Here is a 23,430-nt window from a genome sequence, read left to right on the forward strand (position 1 = left end):
ACATTGCTGCATCCTACTGAGACTATTCGCTCCTTTCCAGTGAGGGTAATCTGAAGTGCATTGCTGCATCCTACTGAGACTATTCACTCCTTTCCAAGTGAGAGTGTCCTGGGTTTAGCAGTAGCAGTCATTTTTCTCTTTCTTGGTAGCTGGTGCTGTGCTGTGTTTTCACTTTCGGGCTGGGAACAGAGCTGATAACAATGATGTTTTGGTTTGACCAAGGACTTTGTGAACCTCATGCTCTGCCAGAGAGGAGGGGAAGCCAGGAGGAAGCAGACAGGACACCTGACCCAAACTGACCAAAGAAGTATTCCATACCACAGCACGTCGTGCCCAGGAGGTAACTGGGAGTTACCCGGAAGGGGCTAGGGGGACTGCAGGGTTGGAGGAGGTATCGGTCGGTGCTTGGTCAGGGTGGGGGGGGCGAGTTATCGGCTGGTAAGTGTTGAGGTGTTGTGTTCTCTTCCCTTGTTATTTCCTTTATCATTATTATTATTGTTGGTAGCAGTAGTGGTTTCTGTTATACCTTAGTTACTAAACTGTTCTTATCTCAACCCATGGGAGTTGCATTCTTTTCGATTCTCCTCTCTGTCCCTTCAGGAGTAGGGTGAGGGCAAGAAGAGGGAGAGTGAGTGAACGAGCTGTCTGGCTGGGTTTAAACCACAACAGAGAGTAATTTGAAGTGCATGCAAAATTAAATGTAGATGGGAACTTTGAAGTTGAAAATGTAGACAGTTTTCTTATCAATAATCTGTTCAGGCTTTTTTTCCCCTAGAAAAACCAGTAGTGGCTAGCTGATTCTCACACAGAATAACTGTGAGCAGTGAACAAAGTAGCTCAGGAGACAAGTACTGTCTGTATGGCCATTTCTGTGTGATACTTAACACTGGCATCGAGAGCACCCACTCACATCTGATGACACAGGGCCACCTAAAGCACTCTTTCCATTAGGAAATGGCTTCTGGTTCAGAGCCCACCATCACCTAGGTCTGCACTTACATTGTCTACAAGGCTTTTGTACAAAAAAGTGAGAGGATATACAAATGCGGTTAAAGTGGAGGCTAGGAGTGAAGTCATCTTGGGTAGGTAGGTATTTCTGTTGGTTTGTACGTATGGATAATGTCAAGCAGAGCAAGAGGTTGGTGGCTGCTGCATGTAATGTGCCCAGTGATTTAACACAGTAGAGAGACACCATCTTCCACAAACTCACAAAAAAATAGGCAAGAAAGAATCTGAAGAAAAGTTTATAGAAGAGCTCCTCTTATCAAGGTTTCAGGACCATTGAAAGGCACATCTCACCCATGTTGAATGACAGTCGAGTCCATGGACACACACAGTGCTCACATTTCAAGGCAAAAAGACTGCAAAACAGTGGTATGCTGCGAAACATATATTCCAGACTTCAGTAAACACTAAAGTGATTATTTTAAGTGTATCATGTACAGAATAAGATCAGAACAGGCAGATGCATCCAATTACTGTAATTTACAAGGCAGTAATTCAAGCCCCAAATATATTTCTCGTTATTGGAGGAAGGCAGTACAGATTACAAGCAAAATGAGGGGCAGCGAATTGACAGGGAGCCAGGAAGCTGATGCCATTCGGAAAACAGCAGCTAACACCTGCTGCCATTTGAAGGGGCTTTAACTTTGCTAATTCATTTCAGTCTGTTTTAACAGCAAATGTCTGGGCTGGATTGAATGATCTTGGGCCAGGAAGTAAGCCAGAACCACACTATGGCTGTGCCACACTGATGCAGACCTACTTCAGAATAGGTAAGCATGGATATTCACTAGAAAGTGGGCAGAATAAAGTCCACTCATGCTTCCTCTTGCTGTTTAGAGAGCTGCTTCCTGCTAATTACCTCTTTTCATCCAGCTCATGGTAAAGCTTCACATTGTGATGATTAATAATTAATCAAAGGCATTTGAAAATTAATTTCGCAATTCTACATCTGATTGGCATGCGAATTTATTCTGTAAAGCAGGGACGTTGTGGGAATAGCTTCAGATATTCTGAGCTGCTAACCAAGGTGAATACATAAGGGCATTTACTACCTTGTGTGGTAAAAAATTAAGTGGTGAGTGATAATGAATGCATTATCCAAAGCCCATTTGCCTTTTGACAAAGGCGTGATTTGCATTTTGCCTTGTCTGCATCAGGAATACGCCATCAGTATTATCATGTCCAATCAAAACAAATGGACAAGGAAAAGGCATATTTGAAAAACACCTCCACAGCTGACGTTTTTCTGGTTAGCCAGTAGCAATGGCAGGAGATTTGATTCCTTAATTGTGGTACTAAAAAGAAAAATCACAAAAACGTTTGCCCTTTCCAGCTGTCCATGCCACTTCTCTCCAAAAATAGCACTCATCTGGTAAAAGGGAAGAAGAGGGAGTATGCAGCTTTCACCGGACATGTGGTCCCTGCTAGTTTCGAACTAGTAGTCCTTTTTTATAGGCAAACAGCCCTGCAGCAGCCACAGAGGTGAAACACATGGTTGAGCTAAGCAGGCACAGCAGTCCCGGCACAGAGGGCAGGTTCCTCTCCCAGAAGCTGGTGGTGAACGGTAGGGCTGGGACATCCTGGGGGAAAGAGGAGATGGTTACCCTCCCTCACTGCGTGAACAAGGGGGCAGCAAACGTCCCATGCTAGGTTGGAGAGGTCACAGGTTTTCCCCAAGGACCAGATCAGGGGAGAGGACTGCCACAGCTATGGAACACCTGTTTTCTGTCATCCTAAAAAGCCACAAGGCAGTGAAGATGGATTTACTTGTGACAGGAAAGAGGTTACATTTGGCTTAAAACCATGGTCTGGGACAGGACAGAATTAGGCTGATTTCCTGCATTTTGGAGTCCCCGTGGCTCCGAAATCTTTGTCCCTGGCTCTTTGCCATCCACACCTCAAAGAGGAGTAACCATATTCCTCAGACAAAAAAAAAAAAAAAAAAAATAATCCCATCATCATGGGAGGTAACCAAAACCTTGCATGGGGTCAGGCCCCACAGTTGTCACTGAAGCAGGGACTGCAGCCTTACTGAGGGATGTGCGCCTGATCGGGTAACAATGAAACAGTCTGGCTTACCTTTGACTCTGGCTCTGGCATCCAAATTTCATTCTCTGAGATCCTCCCCATTCTGTGCAATATCTACAAGAATTTATTTATTTATTTGTTTGTTTGTTTGCTTATTTATTTATTTTTTCCACCAGAGAGAAAAATTTAAAAAGCCCATGTTACTGTCAGTTTTGGAAAAAGAGAGCAAGTCAGAACAAGGTGACACTGTTAAAAGGCATAACTATGATCACCTGAATGTGCTTTGAAACAGAATATGTATAGTGATTTCAGAGAGTAATTTCTAAAAATTAGGACTCAGAACTCCCCATGAACTGCAACTTCTCCAGATGCTTATTTCCAAATTTTTCCTGAGTACAAATATAAATGCTTTTTCATGTGACAGTTTGAGAATGGAAAGGTGAGGTTACCACCATGCACTCAAGATGCAAAGCCTATTAGGAGTGATCACGGAAGCAGAAAAAAGAGAAATAGAGCTCTGGAGCTTTCAAAGCATACATCATGAAGTTATCTCTTGGCAGTACAAAGCTCATAAAGGATTTTTCTTGAGAATAAACTGATCGTAACAATCATGGAGGTTCTTGAGGGCAAATGAGTGTCTCCAGAAGAAACATCTCATGGAGTTTGAAGCTACTGCTCACAGGCATGGAAAATAGAAAAGATAAATTAGGTGACTTGAAATAAAGCAAGTAATGATGATTATAAGGTAAATACAATGGTCTGTCAAACGGAAGCAAAGGGCTGATTTTTTCCCTTAAATAACAGTTCTGTGGCTCTACCATGTAACTGTAATGTATACCCTTTAATGTGTTTTTTTCCCCTTCCCTCCAGACTGCTGTAAAGGGATTTCACCGTGGCTAGGAACCTATCCCAGTGTGTGTCATTGTGAGGAGCTTTAGCCCTTATCAGAGCTGCCCATTACAAATTCATAAAGGAGAGCTAACTGTACTCTCTTGCAAAAGGAGAAGCAGACGGGACTGATCAAAATGAGAACAATGCTCAGATTTACAAATTGCTGCATAGGAAACAGCTGCAAGTATTTATAACGACTTAAATTACTTTTAAAGCATACTGTGATTAACTTGTTAGACATTGTGGTAGTATATCTAAGGGCAGCATTAGGTTGTAGGTTTTTTTCCCTCTAGACATGGGGTACAGGGCATGAGCTTCATTTTGAGTCTCCAGTGCAGCAAGACACTGCATAATGTTCTGATTTGAGTGAGATTCTCGGTTTCACTTTATTCAATAACAAAATAAGTAAAGTTGTTTGTTTTGTTTCTTCATTTTTTTTTAAAAAGGTTTTGGTTCACATCCTTTTCTGTGATTCTTCCCCATCAATTCTAGCAGCTTCTACACAATTGCAGGGTGTGATGCACGAAATCAGACCCTCCAAGCTGTTCTTAATCCTTTTTAGCCTTTTAATAGAGATGTTGAATGCAAACCAACAGTATGTACCTCTCTGGCTGCTCTCTCTCCTGCCTGTACAGCTCCTTCCATGTATCCACTCCATTGGGTAGCTGTCTCCGTGCCAGCAAAGTAGATTCTGTCAAAGGGCTGGCGAATGATCCTTCAAAACAAGTGGAGAATATAAGATGAAAAGTAACAGCAAGGTGATGATCTTTCTAAAAGCAATTTATGGGCTGTGATAGAGCTCTCAGTTATCCAGAATTCCTGCAGACCTGGGCTGGGGAGCATGGTGCAATAAGCTGTCCCTGCAGGACCATACTTGCTTCTATACACAACACTCAAGATCTGAGAAAGAGAAAAACTAAGGCATAAATCAGTGTGGCCAGCTTCTGTACAAAATAATATGAGACTTATTTTAGTGCTGGGATAAAGGATAATCCAAACAGCTTCCAGAAATACAATGCAGCTGATAGATTTATGTTTTCTGCATGGCAGCTTTGTTGTTATCCTGCCATTACAATGGGAAGTGAATCATGTTTTTGCAGTGATGGGTCACTAATACCAGCTTCTATTTGGAGGCTAGACTTGCTTGACTGCACGTCCTGCCAAAAGGGGATGGCAGCTGAAGGCCTTATCGTTCAGAAAGTTGCATCTGCCCTGCAGAGTCATATAAGCCAGGTACGCAGCTGTGCAAAGCTGCACAAGCATCCCAGTTAACCCAGCCCTAGGTGATAAGCTCCCTTTCCCATAGAAAGATGTGCTTGCTCTACAGACTCCCACTTAACCCCCAGTTAGGTTTTTCCTGTCTGCCTGACACCAGCTTTCCCAGGTCAGAGACATCACCCATCAAGCATTCAGATAAACTGCAGCAGAAGAGTCTACGCACAAGATGACTTCTTCCCATATGCATTTTGGCATAGAGACAGGATGTAACTCCATGATGGATATCCTGTGGAGCTCATGCTGCGATGTGCTGCATCGTTTGTCTGGTCTTTGATTATGGATACAAGACTTGTCTGGTTGTTCCTGTTAGGTGCTGAGCCATGCCTCCCACAAACTTTTCAGGAATATACCTAATATTAATCAGTATTATCTACTGCATTCCTTCAGAAATACAATTCTGCATGGGGAGAGCATGGGAGGCTTTGCTGGGTGGAGGAGCAAATAAGTTTTCATATAAGGGAAAAGTATGTCTTCCCCTTGTGATGTGACTCAACGTGCTTTATCAGAACCCCATGCTTCACCTACCGCCAGTGACAACTTTTCATCTGTCCAAAATGTGTGCCATCAAGGTCTTAGAAAGCATTAAAGGGATCTGCTGAAAATACTGTGCAGCAGTAAATACTGTAAGTAGCCTAGTGGGGAAAGTTTTTGTGGTTCTAACAGGTCCCCTTGTGACTGTGTCTTCTTTCCTTGGAAGTCACAAGAGAACCACTGCTGCTATTAAAGTCAGTAGTAAGATCCTTATTAGCTGAAGAGTAGGGAAGCAGAATGAGGGTTGGCATTCCCCCAGTATGCTACCTATGCCATAAGTTTGTTGCATAAGTTGTATAATTTCGCACGAGCTAAGAAATGTATAATAGAAAGCAAAGAATTCTGTGTTTTACCTTCCATAAGAATACATTATGCCTGGTGGGAAGTACGCTGTGTAACAACCCCCTGAATATTGTTCCATGCTCCAGTTCTTTTCTTCATAATGCACAGGCTGTAAGTATCAGCAAACATTAGAGAGTGAAACAGTGACAGAGAAATTGGAAATAAAAATCCAAATTTCCTTTTAAGTGGGGGAAAAACAGGCTAAGGATACCTGTCAAAAGAGCACCCTGTCATCTGGCTAATGCTATCCATCTGCACAAAACAAATCTTTTCACTTTTACAGAAGCACTAGCCTCCCATGGGGAATTGACAGGGCAAATTAAAGCATGCACTTCCTTCTCCTTTCTGTAAAGAGTGAGACTGGCAGCTCTTTTCTTCCTGTACTAGATGCTGCTGCCCTCCCTTTGAGAGCACGGGTTGTATGGAACAATATGCAATTTCAGGCACACAATTTAGGTACCAAGAATTTTGGCTCCTTCTTCCAGAACAAAGGAGGAACATTACTGTACAACAGAGGTGAAAACAGGCATTCATTCCTTACATGTAAAGCCTCTTCCATCCCCATTGCCTTGGCATATGCCTCACAGATCTTCGCCTTCCTATATGAAAATAAAATCAGAGTCACGGAAAAAAAAAAAAAAAAAGAAAAGAAAAGAGGAAGGTGGAAAAAAATGTCTCCGCTGTTCCTTTTGTTATAAAAACATCACATTTACTACAATATACTGGACAGAAAGCTGAATTTGGCTTTGTTTTTAAGTCTGATTTCATGTTCCTATCTCAACATAAATATTTCAAATGCTGATGTCTAAATATGACATTCAAAATGGACCTAGGGAATGTGAAATTAAGGTTGATTTTGGCAATGAGCTCTAAAAAAAAATAAATCTTTGTACAGTTATTTTAGTATGCAGAGCCAATTCATTCTCATGTTCACTGGTGTAAGACCAGAAGAGAAGCAACATAAATCAGCAAAATCTCTACAGATTTACTATAGCTCTCAACAAAATATGATCTGGAGAAAACCATTCACACTCCTAAGCTGAGCTCCTTTTTCATTTGCATGTGTACCCAAAATCCCATTTAGAGAGTACTGTTCGTTCATTTCCCAGGCTAAAGGAAAAACCATGCTGTTGTAAACATGGAGGTTTAAAAAGTTTGTTGCCTGGTGTGAATGTGAAGGACACCAGAAACTATGCATGTCAGTGCTCCCTATATCCCTAGGGTGAAGCATCATTCAGTCAGGATGCAGCTTGGGAATGTGGTAGGAAAAATCTCACCAGTTCACATAAAGACACAGAGATGCTATGCCATAACATAGAAGAGTGGACAGGACTTGGAAACTCATCCCTACCTGGGTGACTATTAGCATTAGTGTCTTGGCCCATTTAAGCTAAAAGCTCAGTCTCTGCCCCAGATCCCATATTAGTAGTTGCACTGAGAATGTGCATACATGAGTATGCACACATATATTCAAACATATTCCTGTGGGGAGCTATTCCAGAGAACTGACTGGCTTCTGAAATGTTTACAGTTTCTGAACTCTTACCTCTCTTCCTTACTGAGATGGGCCAGTTTAACAGCTTTTCTGGTAAGGATGAAACTGAAAAGAAAAATATGGCATGTAAATACCACTCAGTGCTAGCACCCCAGCTGATTTGCAAGGTCTTGCTAGAAATTAATCCAAACATTTTTTATCAAACATTGTTTTCATCATACCTCATTACATAACAATCACAAGTTACTAGCCTGCACTGCCTACCCTCTTACAGCTAGGTCTTATCCAAATGGATGGAGACCCTGGGTTTTCTTAAGCTTTTGAAGACTTGCACACAGCTGGCCAAACCACTGCCCATGTCATTTGGTGTTAGCAGGTGATGGGAACCTGCTGCTCTGACAAGCACTGCACAGTGTCATGGACCAGTCCTGTTAAGAACTGGGATCAATATTTATTCAGCTTGAAGGAAACATATTTGGTAATTAGTTCATCCAAATTTAGTGGAGACACTTGGGGGATGATGCTCCTGCACTCTTTTAGAAAGTTGCATAAATCCACAGGGAGAAAAGCAGGAATCTATCTGCCATATGGGGTTTGGAGAAGGCTTATTGCTCTCAGGCCATGGAAGTTTTTAAGCCTTGAACATGGTCATAAACATGCACAGTACAATAGAAGTGGTAAGCTTTCCTTGACAGATACTTAAGGAGTAGTTGCCTGACATTTATATTGGCCTTTTTTTTTGGCAGTCTCACTCAACAGTGGAAACACTTGTAAAGATTGTTTGCTCACATTGGCACAACCTATTTTAAAAGCTAGCTATTCCCTATGTTTCATACCTGCTTGTCCAAACTACAACTTTTTTACTTGGCAGTTTCTTCAGAGTTCCCATTTCTACACTGCACAGCTGCTGTCCCACTCAATCATCAGCTGATGTTCATTGCCTTGCCTCAGCACAATGGGGAAAGGAGGCAAATTAGGATTTCTTGGAGAGCTGCACTTTCATTTTGGCCCAGGCACTAAACACGAGGCCCAACATAAGCCAAACACAGGCTCATAAAGCTAGGTGAGAAAGGGATTTATTTCTAGATCTACTCCACAACAACAAAGAAACCCTTACCTGAATGGTTAAAATGAATGAACTACATGAAGAAACTACATGAATGAACTACAGCTGATTTCAGCAAATCTTTCCCAACCAACTCCTTTGTACTAAGCTATCTGTAGCAGAAGCTTCACCTAAAAAGTTACATGGACTAGAGAGGAGTAAGATGCTTGTCAGAAGTACTCTCCTGCATCTATGAAGACTGTGGGAGTGAGTACCACTGAGGTAACCTGGCCATTTCCCCTCTTCCTTCTCCTCCCACTCCTTCATACAAAACTGAATACACATCTGTTAGTGTAGGCTAGAAACACTTAACCCCATAATGGCAGGGAAAGATCCATCAGGTTTTGTGTCATCTATGGTTATTCCAATTGGAGACTCTTCATCCTCAATGACAAAACAACCACAATAACCTAATGAAGGGAAAGAAAACAAAATTATTTCCAGAGAAACTTGTTGATCGTTATTTTTGATAGCAATGAGCAAGGAAGAATATCCAAAAAGGAACTGTACAGTAATTCCTTTGTCACCAGTAATACCTACATGTCTGAAGTGGTTTTGTAACAGGCTTTCTCCTCTTTTCCCTCTGACTCTGGGAAATTTTGTACACAGACTCATAAAAGTCATATTTAAATTCCAGTATTACTTAGTAAAGAATTTCTTTGGATTATTGCAGGTCCCTCTGGCTCTCTATACTGAGGGCAATAAACATTAAAATAAACAGATCTAGTAAAAACTATGAGTAACTTTGGCCAAAACAACAGCAGCAGCAACAAAACCCAGTGTAATTGCATCTGGTCACAGTGGGCTCAAATTTATACCATGTATTGATTTTGCTAATGGTAAGACTGTCAGATTGGTGTCCCATAACAGCATTGTAGCAGAAGCATGGGTCATCTAATGTGGTATCACATCACTACATGGTTCAGATGAACATGCAAAAATTCCCATATAGATAGCAATGTATAAACCTGCCTCCATCTCTTTCTAATCCTGATGGCTGGTTTATACCCTGGAACATGCAAACTTATATTCTTTTGATTAAGAAATATTCTCACCCAGTACAATTCTCAGTGTCATTACACAGGAAATGGAAACTAATCTGTTCATACAAATAGTTCTGGAAATTATATCAGTTAAAGCTGAGAAACACAAGATGTTGCAGCACGTGGAAAAAATATCTTGAGTTAAACAAAAAGCTAACCTACGTTTTCCAGCTCTCTGAGCTAATCAAGTCTATAGAACAGAGGATTAAAACCAGGGAAAGATCTTGCTTGCACCTTAAGCTTTCCTTGTGATCTGCTATAAATTCTCTTTGGCTGCACTAACTGTCCCTGGCAGGGAGAAGCAGGGACTGCTGCTGCAGCTTTCAGTGATGCTTCCCAGGGAAATGTTGCTTGTTCTCTAAGTCATCCCTCCTCAGCAAGCAACAATGATTCTGTTTGTTTCTGGCCCCATCCTTGGGACAAAGTGTGCAGTCAAGCTTGGAGGAAGAGCTCTCCTTTCTAAGAGCTTTACCTTTCACTTTTCTGTGTGCTTGGTTTTGCTGTTTTGCACCTTTAACCCCCCATTGGATTTATTTCCCAACAGAGAGCAGACCTTCAAAATTCTCATAGCATGGGGCTCCCAAGGCTTTCATTTTCCCCATATACCTTTCCTCTCCCAGAAGGCTTCCCTGTAGTACATCATGCATTTTATGACACATCCCATAGGCAAACGCTGAATTAACTGGTTTCTCTTTGGTGGCAGTTCTGGTTTGTAATGAATCTTCGTTGTCAGGACTGGGGGAATAGCACTGATCACATACTTGCCCTGAAATGTAGAACACAGTCAGAACAGACAAGGCACTGCCTCTCACTGAGCTCACCCTGCAGGACACTTTCGAAAGATGATCTTGTTAGTTGTTAAACAGATTTCCCACCCCTGTCTCTATTGCTTAGTTTTCCCACACTGATATTTCCAGGTGATCAAAATAATTCTGCCATTTCAGAGAAAGGAGATGGGAAAAGCATATTTTTTTGTTTGATTCTTGACAGCTTTCCAGACACTACAGGACCAGAGCCAAAACTTGGCTGGAGACAAATGAGAAATAGGAAAAGATAGATCTTACAGCATAGGTAAAAGTGCCTTTTATCGTGGCCAGAAAAATCTGAACCACATTTGTCCATTATAAGCTGTTACAACAGCTTATAATTTCTACATTATAAGCTGTTACAACAACAACAACTAAAAAAATCACTTCTGTGCATTTTCACAGGATACAACTTTAGGGCAAGCAACACTGATGGCGAGTTCAGCTCTCGTGAGCATACTCTATCCATCTTTCAGATACTGTGTCTGATTGGAGAGATGAAGGACACTGTTTCAGGGCTCAGGGTGACACTGTGTAACAACTGACGCTTCTGCTCTCAGGTGCTCTCACGCAGGAATCCTGTCTCCTCTAACTTGGCCCTCTGTCAGCCAGCAGGGAGGGAGAAGCAAGAGGTTTTACTCTGAGGTTTAAAAACTCGCGGCTGAGGGCGAGTCCCTCCTCCAGGACATCCTTAGACCAGCTCCTCTTTCAAACAGCCCCTTCCCTTTCTCCTAACATTCTCCAAATATCCCAGGAACACTGCCATCTGCAAGATGGGGATCTTGCAGACCCTGGTAGTCCTGCACAAACCCCTGTAGCAGGCTGAGCTCTGTGTTCAGAAGGGAGCTGCCACCTTATGTGTGCCACTGCAGATAAGCATTTACTGACGGAGAATTTCACAGCACCACTGCACAGAGGCCAGATCTCACTAAGGGTGTTTGAAATGTCTTTTTTTGTTGTTGTTCTGCAAACCACAAACTTCTATATGAAGAGAAACATTATTTTTCCTTTCTTTGAAATGGTCTGAATGCAGAACTAAAATGTAAAAATAAATAATCACAGAAAACATTAAGACACAAGAGACAGAGTAATGACAGAAACTAACTAGCAGCACACCAAGAAGAGACCCAGTCATAAACAAATCTGTAAAACAGGTTTCACAGAGTGTCAGCATTCTCCGAGAAATGGACACACACAAATGGTACTTCCTGATTACATCTGTCTAAGAGCTACAGCAGATATATTCCCCCACTAAATGCATACTCTACTTTTATTCTGATCAAATTACCTCATATATCTCATGGTTTAGAGTCTCCACAATGACATTATCACCTGTCTGATCGATACGGACCACAGGTCTCTCAAGTCTGACTCTGCCTTTGAGGCGTTCCATTATTTTTTCTGATATCTGACCAGACCCCCCTTTAAACTTCCTCTCCTAAAAAATAAACAGAAACACAAACAAAAATACCACCAGCATTAATCATGATGACATTCAATAGGACTTCTGCTTAAAATAAAGAAACTCCAGGTCAGATCCTAAGGTGCATAAAGTGGTGCAGACTTTTAGAAGAACAACGGCATAAACCTGAGCCTCCATGGGGATTGCTGTCTAAGCCATATTTGCAATGGTTTCCTCAATTTGCTGGAGTAAAGGCTCTTGAAGCTCAGTGAACAAACATATACAGTGCAGGTTTTCTAGCTAGTATAAACATATCACATCACTGAAAGATGTTTTGAGTGTTTTACACATCACTATGCTACCAAAACCCTCTTGTGAGACAAAGACACCAGCTTGCATCCATACAGTAAAGCCTGCACCAGTGCAGGAGCAAGACAGATCTTTAGCTGAGTCTGGCCTCAAATGCAGCAGAAAATGAGCTTTATCTGTCCCTGGAAGGCATGAAGACATTGCTGTCTGAAAAAAAAAAAAGCACAACCTGTGACACATATTTCCTTGCAATGTCTGTGCAGATGCTCAGGGGAAGCAGTAGCACTCTTTTATCTACTAGCCACCAGCATTATATCAAGCAGCTCACTTCTACATAGACTGACATGGCTGTCTGAAGAAGTCTTGTAAGACTCGTCATGGCTACTAAGTCAGAAAATCTTAGCATTTTTGTTCAACGGGTTTGTACTGGGGTGAGGGGAGAGTGAGAGATGGTAGAAACCAAGACAGATTGCCTCATCTGGCCACAAAGAAATGGAAGTGCTCTTCCCAGGCTGGCTTTCCCCTCTCCAGGTCTTGTTTAGGTACAAGTATCTTGGGATTAATTTTATTTCTAATTCTTGTTGCAATGTCTAGCAGTTGCTGACGTGGCTGCAATGTTTCAAATGAGGAGCTACTGGGGAGAAAGGCTCTCAGGTCTTGCTCCTACTCCAGGGCAGCTCTATTTGTATCCTTGACACAGGGTTGCCTCTTCTTACCCCAATGGACAGATGTTGGTGGAGTCTTTGCATTTCTCCAGGCAAATTCCCTTAATGTCTCCCTATCCTGGCACACTTGGAAAGGTGTGACGCTGTTGCTGGTTTTGCTGTTGGTAGCTGAAGTTTGAAACACTACACGTGCTTTCTGAGGCTGCATTAACTGAAGTAAGAGGCTCGTTAAAAGTGCTGATATACTCCATTCAAATTAATTCTCCAGCACCCCCTTCCCTCTTCTGAAACTCCATTCAGAACAATCACATGAAAACCATGATGTTCTGCACATAACCAAGCACCTGCCACAACCATAGTGAGAAACACTCTGAAGTAGCTCATAAAACATGCTGCCATGCGAGCTGTCCCAAGAAGGAAGGGTCTTTTGCTACTTAATCCCAATTCTTGTCATTAGAGGCTTCAATGCCAAAAACCAGTATTGCACTCTGAAGTACACTTGCTTTGAAGTCTTGAAAACATTCAAATGTGCTAAGTAACCCATAGACGACATAGGCAAAAAAAGCAACAAAATAGCAACAAAAGAACTCTGTTGAAGTGAACACGGGAAAAAACTGTTGACTAAGCTGTTCCAGTTTATCCCAAAACCTAGCTAATAAAATTCCTCATTGTACAGCGTTGTGTTCCAGTCCATGGGAACACAAGTGTCTCCAGTGCTGCATGCACTTGGTGTTTTGCCCTCTTTTCATTAACTGCAGGACTTTGACAAGTACAACACTCCACTTGCTTTTTATGGTTTCAAGAGAGGAGGAAGAATATGAGACATTTTATACCTGGCCTCCATTGGTGATAGAAAAAATCCTGGCTGTGCCCCCACACTGCCTCACGTACCACAGGAACCAGAGAGCAGAGACTTCCTGAGGCTCAGACGTGACATTGACATTCACAAAGAAAGTGGCAAATTCTTTAACAGCTCTGCATGAGACACAAAAGCAGAAGCAGCCAGTGATTAACGTGAGTTCCTGACTGCTTATAGGTTTTTCTCTGTTATTCTCAACAAGGGCTGCTTTTCCAAAGTCAGAAAAGCCAAGGTGATTTTTGTGTGCCTCACTTTTTATTTGTAGCAAGTCTGTTTAGTGGGTTTATATCAGTACCCCCCTCTGCCCAAAGCACTTACCCATTCCGTATGAAATCCTGCTGATTTCACCTTAGTTCTTTCTTTAGTTTCCCAGCTGCTATTCCTTTCATCAGAACAAGTATTTTTCTCAACATAAGAATGCATTTGGTAACCTATTAGTGAAACTCTTCTGGATTTCATCTCCATGGGGAGCCCATCGGCCACATCATTTCCAAGGTATGATGGGTCTTGAAGGACTCAACTAGCCAAGAAGTTTTCCATCTCCTATGTAACACTGTTACACAGACTTTTTGTGAAACCAAAAATCAGACATAGTAAATAACCCAGAGAAACCAAACTGGCAATCATTGCCATAAACATAAGGAGAGGACCAGCTGTCTACCATAATGAATGTAAACAGTTCCAGCCACAGGAAATGAGGACCTGGCTATTCACATTTCTTTCATTTGTGGTTACAGATTGCTAAAAGAATTGTGATCATTTTGCAAAGAAGATGAAATGTCTTTGACTTGGATGAAGTTTCATAAAACATTAATTTATAATCATCTTAAAGGAAGGAATTTTGAAGGTTATCTAGACTAAACCATGTAACATATAAACTTCCATAACTTCATTTCCCTGGGTATTAAGTCAACTCTATTTCTTAAGCCAGGGTATGAAAACATTCTGCATGCAAGAATCCTCTGCTGCAATCCTGAAAGCATCAAGACACTAAACAGCTGTAACAGGTTCACACCTAAGAAATATGAAGAGTCTCAAGGATCAGAAGATGCCGATCTGTGACACATGACAAGCAAATTTCCTTTTATAATCTTGTCCCAAGTCAGATAGAAAATGTTGCAGAAGTTTGGTTTTTTTTTTTGTTTGTTTGTTTTTTTTTTTTAATTTTAGGTTGCTATGGTTTTTAACTACTTGCAGAAAAATCTGCCTTGGCTTAAAGATCTAAAATAACATTTACTGAGTTTTTAAACATGTTTCAGCTGAGCTCATCCATTAAAACTAAAGTGCCACAAAACCATCAGTAGTAGAAGCAGTCTTGCAGACAAGCATGTTAGAGGAGAGGTCACTATAAACTATAACTTCTGCTTTTACTCTACTGTCTCCCTGACTAAGAGGAACAGTAAGAACTAGCAGAGGAAACGCCAGAACACTTGCAACAGGAAGCGTAGTTCAAAGTAACCGAGTTTGCAGGCAAATGGCTCATTAAACTAATTGCAAAGCAAACCACAATGCCGTAGAGAGCAAGTCCAAACAGCTGTACCCTATATCACATGGAGCTGGAGCAAGATTTAACCTAGCAAAATAAATTTCAAATGGAACGTTTTGGTCAGGAAGCTGCAGGCATAGGGCTAAACCACAGTCAGAATGAAAGAGCAAACAGCTCAGCTGCACACATGAAGTTACTGAATACACAGGGGAGGAGAGTGTTACAGAATAGCACAGAGGATAGCACAGCAAGAGGGGACATGAGCTTACATGAGTACACTTCTTTTTGCTTTATAAAAAAAATTAATTGAAAAAGAAAAGGAAGAAAAGTGTATTTCCAGTTGTTATCACCTCTTACTGAACATTGGCTTTTTTATTCATACCGTTTGGTCCCTCAGACACATATAAAACACACAGGCCATTTTCTAGGTGATACAACAACTTGGACCCTCTTCCTGCCAACTAGGGTTGATGCTCTCGGACCTACTACTCACAACAAGAAAGACCTGTTGGATGAGGCAAAGGTGAAGGGCAGCCTTGGGTACAGTGGCCATGAGACTGTGGAGTTTTAAACCCTCAAAGTAGTAAAACAAACAGCAGAATAGCAGCCCTGGACTTTGGAAGAGCTGATTTTATCTTCCTTAAAGGCCTGCTTGGCACCATCTCATGGGAAAATACCCGTAGGACAAAGAGACCCAGGAGAGCTGGCTGTCATTCAAGGACAGCTTCCCAGGAGCAGAGGGAGGGTGTACTACAGTGGGCAGAGCTGAACAAGCCCAGCAACAGGCTTGCTGGGATGAACCCACAGCACTCAACAGGCTAAGGCACAAACCAGCCAGGGAAGGGAAAGGAAACAAGAAAGATTGCTTCAGCTGCTTTGTTTCTCTCTAAGGGTTTTGGTGGCCCACCAGGCACTACTGCTGAAACAAGGAACAGCATCTGAACTTTTCCAGAATTTCCAGAGCCAACAGCTGCTCACTTCCCACTCTTCAGGTCTCACACTGCCCTATCCATTGAGTGACCACTGAAGAGCAGCTGCCCTCTGGTATGGCATGCTGCTCTGTGATTTGCCAGCAGCATCTGCCTGCTCCCTGATACATGTGATGCAGCTCACATGATAAACTCAGACGCATATGATAACAATGGAGGAGAGGACCTAGCCAAGAGTCAGGGGACATCACTCAGCTCCTAGCCCACCGTGGGGCTGGGGAAGCCCCCTCATCTCCTTCTGTCTCAGTATTTGCTCCTGCAAGTGGCTTTTATTCATGCCTATAAAGTGGAGTTTTATATAAATGGTTCTTTTTGTGAAGACAAAGGCCCATGCTCTCCAACTGTGTGAAGTGAAAGCATGCTGGGAAGAGCCCACACTGTCACTCCTGTGTGCATGGGCCTCCTGAGGCAAACCCCACGTTTCTCCAGTACCTTAATCCCACCTGCCCACCAAACCAAGCTCTGTCCTTTACAGGCCATCACCCCCTCAACAGCGCATCACAAACACCAGCCTCATCTGAGATACTGTCATCACATGTACCCCTATTGTACTCAGCTGTATGCCAGAATTTGCCACTGTCATTCTAGATAGTAGCTAGATTTCAAAGTGAATGAAGAGTTGTGTACTTGGTCCAGCAAATCTTATTTATCAGCTCTTTCATGGTCATTTTGTCCCATTCTTCAGCATGCGGAGCGTCCCATGGTGCTTCTAGAGGAATCTGGAGAGAGAGGTGAAATATTCAAGAAGTTACTTAGTACTGTATCATTGCCTAGTCGTAGCTAGTTAGTAACAGCTAGTTAGCTGATGGACGTATTGACCAGAAGTTGCTTTTGTCCCCCTGTAAATTTGGAATAAATTAACTAAATGGAATAGTTTCCACTCACAGCTTTGGCCATGAATTGTACTGTGACCACCAAATCTGACTTTGGCTGACTGATGAACTACATCCTTATGTTGGGACTCATCTGGCCTTTAGTTGTCCAGAAGCAAGGTGTCTGTTCTAATTCATTTGTCCTGATATCCTCTCATAGCTGAGGGAAAAATTGTTTCTCCAGTCAGAGATTCAGTCAGATGGGTATTCAAAGGCCCCTATGTCTCTCTGTCAAATACAGAGGGAGCAGAAATCCCTAAATACTATTCAATTATTTTTAGACTGTTAAATTCTTAATAGTAATCCATTGCATCAAAGTACCATGACATGTCATGACACTAATACATATCTGAATCTGTAAAAAACATGCATTATTTTACAAAAAATTGTAGTATCATGGACAAATTTGATTCTGCAAAACCACATAAACCCAATGAACTTTGCAGGAATACTGTTAGCTGTGCTTGAAGTTTATTGTAGGGTAGGGTCCCTGGTTTGAAGCTAGATTATAAGGCAACTGGTAAATATTTGGAAGATAGCATGATGTTCCAGGCTAATTTTTGTGCACAGGAAGGTCTGCAGCTGTACTGCTTTAATTTTGAAGGCATTTACTGTGTAAGAATTTTAGAAATAAAATTTTAGACATAAAATAAAGCTGATTGTTAGACATCTAAAAAACAACAAAAAAAAAACCCCAAACCAACAAAAAACACACACACAAAAAAATACCCCACAAAAAAAAAAAACAAACCAACCACCTCCCCCCCAAAAAAAATCGTCGTTACTCAAATAGGCTGTCACAAGGGAAGGGGAAATACCCTTCTCATTTCCCAGCTCATGGAATGGTTTTCCTTGGCATGAGAAAATACGTATACTGAGGTTCAACCTTATTTTCTTCAGATATCTTAGACGCCTTTGGACCTTTTTGTATCCTCTCATGGAGTCATAGAATGGTTTGGGTTGTAAGGCACCTTGGAAGCCCTGTTATTCCTGATACTTCCTGGGCAACACAGGTATTTTTTCTGATGGATATTTCTTTTCTTTTTTTTGTAACAAGAAGTGATAAAAATGCCTGCCAGATATAAAACAAACCAAAACCAGACTTGCTTATGGTGACATGAACATTTTAAGAAACAGATGCAATTTACACAGCCTACCTCTTTTCCCAGCTTGTCCATGGTCCTCCAGAAGTTATTGTAGTCCAGGTAAACTAAAGGATTCCATGTTTGAGGGGAAATACCTGTGAAACAGCATGACTTCCCCTAAAATACACATAAGAACGTAAGCAATTGAAATAGAATAGAGCATATCTTCATTGTACAAGAACAGCTCTCAAAGTCATCACATGGTTGACCTTTTGCCTTTTGGTGTCTAAGCACCTTTATGGTAGACCTCACCCATAAAAGCAAATGTGCCTCTTTATTATTCCAAGTACCCTGGTAGAAACCTAACAAAGAAAGCGCCAAAAAAGAGTTTTGGCTTCAGGAAGAAAAAAATCTATGCAGTTTCAAAAATGGTATCGGCACTTACAGTGTGTATAAAACATAACTGCAACAGATAATAATTATTATCTCTTGGATAATCCTGTGATATCACGATAAGCAAAACTGTCCAACAGCAGGTGGTTCTTTGTGATAATTTTAATCTGAAAGGACTGGATGAGTAGGCAACATTTTCTCATATAAAATTGCTTGGAACCTTCACCCATATAAATCAACGGCAAATTTCTCATCAGACCTCTTTAACTGTTTTTATTCTTTCAGGTGTGTCAAAAGTTTGCATGAGGTCACGTGTCAGGATGCAGCGAATGTACTGGATGATGACAGGTAGGAGCTGCGGTGCTAAGAGGTGTGCAATGTGCTTTTCAGTGCAGTGCATACCATGCCAGCACATCACACCTGGCAGGTGGGAGTCACAGACCAAATGAGAGGCTGCAAATGCATGAGATGGTGACCCAGGGACAGGGGGACACTAAGCAGGAGCCAAATGTGCCTTCCCCATGCTTAGTGAAAGAGAATGTATAGGTCTTCCCTACTGGTAATGGTGTATGTGTGTGTAAATACAAATGGATTTCTGATATTCTTCAGAACATTTTTCTGCAAAGATCTTAAGGAAGATAAATGGTGCAAATGAAACTCAGAGACCACAGTGAGATTTCAAACTTGGAAAAAGCAGTAAAAAAATTCCAAATTCACATATTTTAGTGAATGTTTGTCAGCCTCAGGGCAGGTACAATGGAGGAGACAAGAGTACATGGGTAAGAGAGAGAAAATTTGCTGTGGCCAAAACTGCTTGGTTCTTCTCTCCCCAGAAGATGGCTGCAGTGGTAGCCGAACCCTGGGGTCCATGTGGGCCCATGGTATAACTCCTCCCCATTTTCAGTGAGTGCATCTGCAGATATGCTCTCCTGTTCAGTCTAGACACAGTAATCTCTCCTCTGGGCCAAGCAAAGAGCAATCTCAGTACTTAGTTCAGTTTGAGATCCAAGTGCTTAAAGTCTTTTGGTTAAATACCCAACAAATCCCAAGTTTTCAGTTCACCAGGATGATTCTGGAGGTGGTTGGTTACCTCTGGATTTCTGGGTACGTAATCTTAATCTTGTGTACAACTTTTTTTTTTTTTTTTTTTTTTTTGGTGGGGGTTTTTTGTTTCTTTTATCTCCATTTCATTCTGGTTTAGGGAGTTGGAGGACGATGGGCAGGGAATGCTGCTCCAGCCTTCTTCAAGTGCCTGTGTGTATGCAAAACACAATCCTGCCGTGGCAAGGGCAGAGAAAATTCTCCTATGAATTACCAGCAAGGGAATCCTCTGCATGACACTGCATCTTCGTTTTCCAGAGTACAATTTCTCACTGCCAGTTTGGAGCACTGTGTGTTCAGCCACAGAAAAATGGACCAAAAAAAAACACATGCAAAGGGATGTATGCTACAGCTTTTACTATCATAAACCCATGCTGTATCAAACAAGGAAATTGCTACACAAAGCAGTAATATATTGCTAATAATTTTCTTCTTATTGCACAACATTTTGTTTTCCCAAAAGATCACCAAATACTGCTTCAAAGTTCATTTATCGCTAGACCTTTTGTTCTGGTTAGAATGCAGGTAACATCAGTGTGCCTTCCTTCACATGCTTTAACACCAATAATTCTGCCCTTATGCAGAGGTGAGGTGCAAAGCTGTCAGGCCACCCAACAACAGGTGAAGATAAGTTATTACTGCAGTTCTGTCATGTCGATACTGCAAGGGACAAAGGGAAAAAAAATAAGCCTGCCATTCAGGAGTTGCAGTGAAAACTTTCCAGGTTTTTACTGTTGAGTGATACCTCTTTTCAACAGACTTTTTGATAAGTGACTGTGTTTGCACTGGGTGGTGTAACTTGCAAATGCCACTCCTATCCTTGGCTTGCTTAACTCTAAAAAGAAAGTAAAAAATAAAATAATAAAAAAAAATAATAAAATAACTTCTAAAGCTTCTCTCCTCCTCTTGTTTTCAGCCATTCCTATTCCTTATATTGCTGGGAACAACACCCCAAGAAAAGTCTCTCCCAGAAACTCTATGATGAGCTTTGCATCAAAGCAACTTTCCCAGCCCCCAGCATTAACTTTACCGTGCTCAACAGCTACAGGCTGAGAAACTCCTGAACTATCTGGATTGCTTTAGACAGGGCAATTAGCCAGTGAACACTCCCACTGCCTGGCTAATATTTTCCTCCAACATTTCCACCTTTGCGCTAGCTTTAGACCACCAGAACCACAAATTGCTGAGGACTGACCAAGAATATGACACGCATCACAGTGGATATTCACTTACCTGCTATTTGAAAAAATAACTATCCTTTCATTACCTATCTGAAAACATTATTAACCTCACATCTTTGGTCAATGGCATAGCCCAGGGAGATTAACATAACATACATAGCAGTCTAAAGCTGCATTACTTGTTGCTCTCCTCTGCATGCAAAAAAAAACCACCCCATAACTTCAGTAAGACTGGAGACCAAGGGCAGGAAAAGCTGGAAAAATACAACAGTCTAACAGACCTGAAAGAGCTTGAGACTGAATTCAGAGGGCCTGAAATAGTTCCTAGACACACTAACTCCTTATGCAGGGGTGGCCGAACACATAAGAAGTGGGAACTGATCAGAGGAAAGCCCAATTCTAACAAATTCCAGGAGAGAAATTCCCATTGCTTGCCAGAGAGCATATGGCAAACAGCCTTAGCCACATCAGTTTTTCAACTCCTTCTCTCTTGCACAAGTATCTCCACAGCAGGGAATAAATTTAGCCCAAATGACCTGGGGCTGGTAAGTTATTCATTTGGTTTTAATATTGTCTCCCTACTAGGCAAAGCAGCTCTGGCTGCGTGTTTCACAGAGGAGATCACTGCAAGCAAGCAAAGTCTTGCAATATCCCATTTTAAACAAGTTTATAGTGTTCTGGGTGTATTATTTTGAGAACAACTGTTTTCTTAACTGGAAGACAAATAACCTACTGGCTTTGCTCCCATGCTAACATAAGGCTGCCTGCCTGACCACTGAGTTTATCTTTTTTTTTTTTTTTTTTTTTTTTTTTTTTTTTTTTTTTTCCTGGCACGTTGAATGCTTTCCTGCAGACCTCAGATTTAGGTCCTACTGCCTGCCTGTATTAGTTACGCCACACCAGTCCAAAGGAAACAATACCCCTAAGCTCCGTACTTCGTGGGTGGAAAGACAGCAGAGAGCTGTGCTCTGTAAGGTGTCTCTTTTCTCTGCCCAGGGCTACACTGTGGCTTGTAGCCATAACTACAGGAATTAAGCCCAAGCTGCCCCAGCTGTGACACCACTTCAAATTTAAAGTTGTGCAAGAGGAGAAGACAATTTTGGCAGTCTGGTAATCTGTCTCCTGCCTGCTGTGCTGAGGAAAAGCTGCACATGAGGAAGTACAGGAGGAACATCCGTTGTGCACCAGAGCAGGGATTGCTATTGCCCTTGGGCCACCCATAGTGCATCCACCTACAGCAGCAGCTCACTATGGTGTGAGCCCTGAGGTAGACATCATTTACTGCATAGGAATGCTCATCTTTTGTCAAGTGTTACCTTGTTCTCAAAATCATAAACAAACAAAGAAGCAAAATCTGTCTTTATTTACTAATGTTATGTATACTGGAGCTTGGTGCTGCTGCAAGGTATTAGAGGACTGCATTTATATGAGAAGTTTAATATTGCACCAAAACCCTAATGCCTTTACTTTCTAGGGTCTTATACTAAAGAGAAGATGAGAACAGAACATAGCCTGGCCTTAAAGGACCTCTGTAAAAATAAAAAGCTCTCTGTATCATCTGAGAAAGAAGAACTACACCACATCTGCCTTTTCTCAGTCCTAAAGCATTCTTGATGAATTAAAGGACAGTAGTCACAGAGCCATTTGGCTGGAAGGAAAATCTGGGGCTCATATAAAAATCTACAGCTTGAAGTTACAGATTTACAATGACAGGATACAAGCAAATTCCCAATTGACATCAAAGCAGTCCATGTTACTGTACTAATTGAAGTAAAGAATGAACGAAGAATAATTAAAAATATAAACAATAGTTATATATTTGGATTTCTTCAATAAATTTTAACTACAAAGGGAACCTGACCACATGAAGCAACATGTTTTTTAAAGCTTGCAACATGTGGAATTTTTCCACACACATATGGGAAAAATTCCTTTCAGAGCATAGAAGCTCAAGAAATCCTTCTGGGGATCTTCACTTCCCCTTGGCTGCTTCCACTGCTAGGATTAAATATTTCCCCGCTTTCTCCTAACTCAGTCCAAGCAGTATCCTTGAAATCTTCAGGAAAAGCCAGACTGAAATGGGTAGCATGGTACACAAAAGACCAAAAATCTCCTAATCTGGGGGTGCTAGAGATTATATGCAATTGTCTGACTGTTGCAACAAAATCTGAAGACATAGAATCATAGAATCATGGAACAGTCAGGGTTGGAAAGGACCTTAAGATCATTTAGTTCCAACCCCCCTGCCACGGGCAGGGACACCTCACACTAAACCATCTCACCCAAGGCTTCGTCCAGCCTGGTCTTGAACACTGCCAGGGATGGAGCATTCACAACTTCCCTGGGCAACCTATTCCAGTGCCTCACCACCCTAACAGGAAATAATTTCCTCTTTATATATAACAAGAAAGAATTTCCTCCTTATATATACATGTTTAGTCATTCCCCAAAACACTGTCCCTCTTGCCTCAGACAAAACTGCACAACATTGTAGACTTTGGAGAAATGCCCTTGGGGAGAGAACTTCCTTTCCATCCCCAGCTACATGCTCCCTGACAGCCATC

The 23,430-nt window shown here is 41.7% G+C and overlaps 1 protein-coding gene across 1 annotated transcript in view; it reads right to left on the reverse strand.

Moving 5' to 3' along the window:
- Positions 1–1,228: 1,228 nt before the first annotated feature.
- LOC133215318 (amine oxidase [flavin-containing] A-like) overlaps positions 1,229–23,430 on the reverse strand; it is a 38,686-nt gene continuing 16,484 nt past the window's right edge. The window contains exons 4-15 of the mRNA XM_061359290.1: positions 18,264–18,368; positions 16,862–16,953; positions 13,734–13,875; positions 11,813–11,962; positions 10,325–10,484; positions 8,989–9,085; positions 7,622–7,675; positions 6,617–6,674; positions 6,087–6,184; positions 4,528–4,639; positions 3,085–3,147; positions 1,229–2,585 (exon numbers count right to left, since the gene is read on the reverse strand). Coding sequence (XP_061215274.1) covers positions 2,430–2,585; positions 3,085–3,147; positions 4,528–4,639; positions 6,087–6,184; positions 6,617–6,674; positions 7,622–7,675; positions 8,989–9,085; positions 10,325–10,484; positions 11,813–11,962; positions 13,734–13,875; positions 16,862–16,953; positions 18,264–18,368 — 1,287 coding nt within the window. The 3' untranslated portion in view covers positions 1,229–2,429. The remainder of the gene's footprint in view (positions 2,586–3,084; positions 3,148–4,527; positions 4,640–6,086; positions 6,185–6,616; positions 6,675–7,621; positions 7,676–8,988; positions 9,086–10,324; positions 10,485–11,812; positions 11,963–13,733; positions 13,876–16,861; positions 16,954–18,263; positions 18,369–23,430) is intronic.

The sequence above is a fragment of the Neopsephotus bourkii genome, unplaced genomic scaffold (assembly GCF_033783945.1).
Source record: "Neopsephotus bourkii isolate Nb327-2 ecotype Australia unplaced genomic scaffold, CSIRO-AGI_Nbou_v1 NB_962, whole genome shotgun sequence".
Taxonomy (NCBI): domain Eukaryota; kingdom Metazoa; phylum Chordata; class Aves; order Psittaciformes; family Psittacidae; genus Neopsephotus; species Neopsephotus bourkii.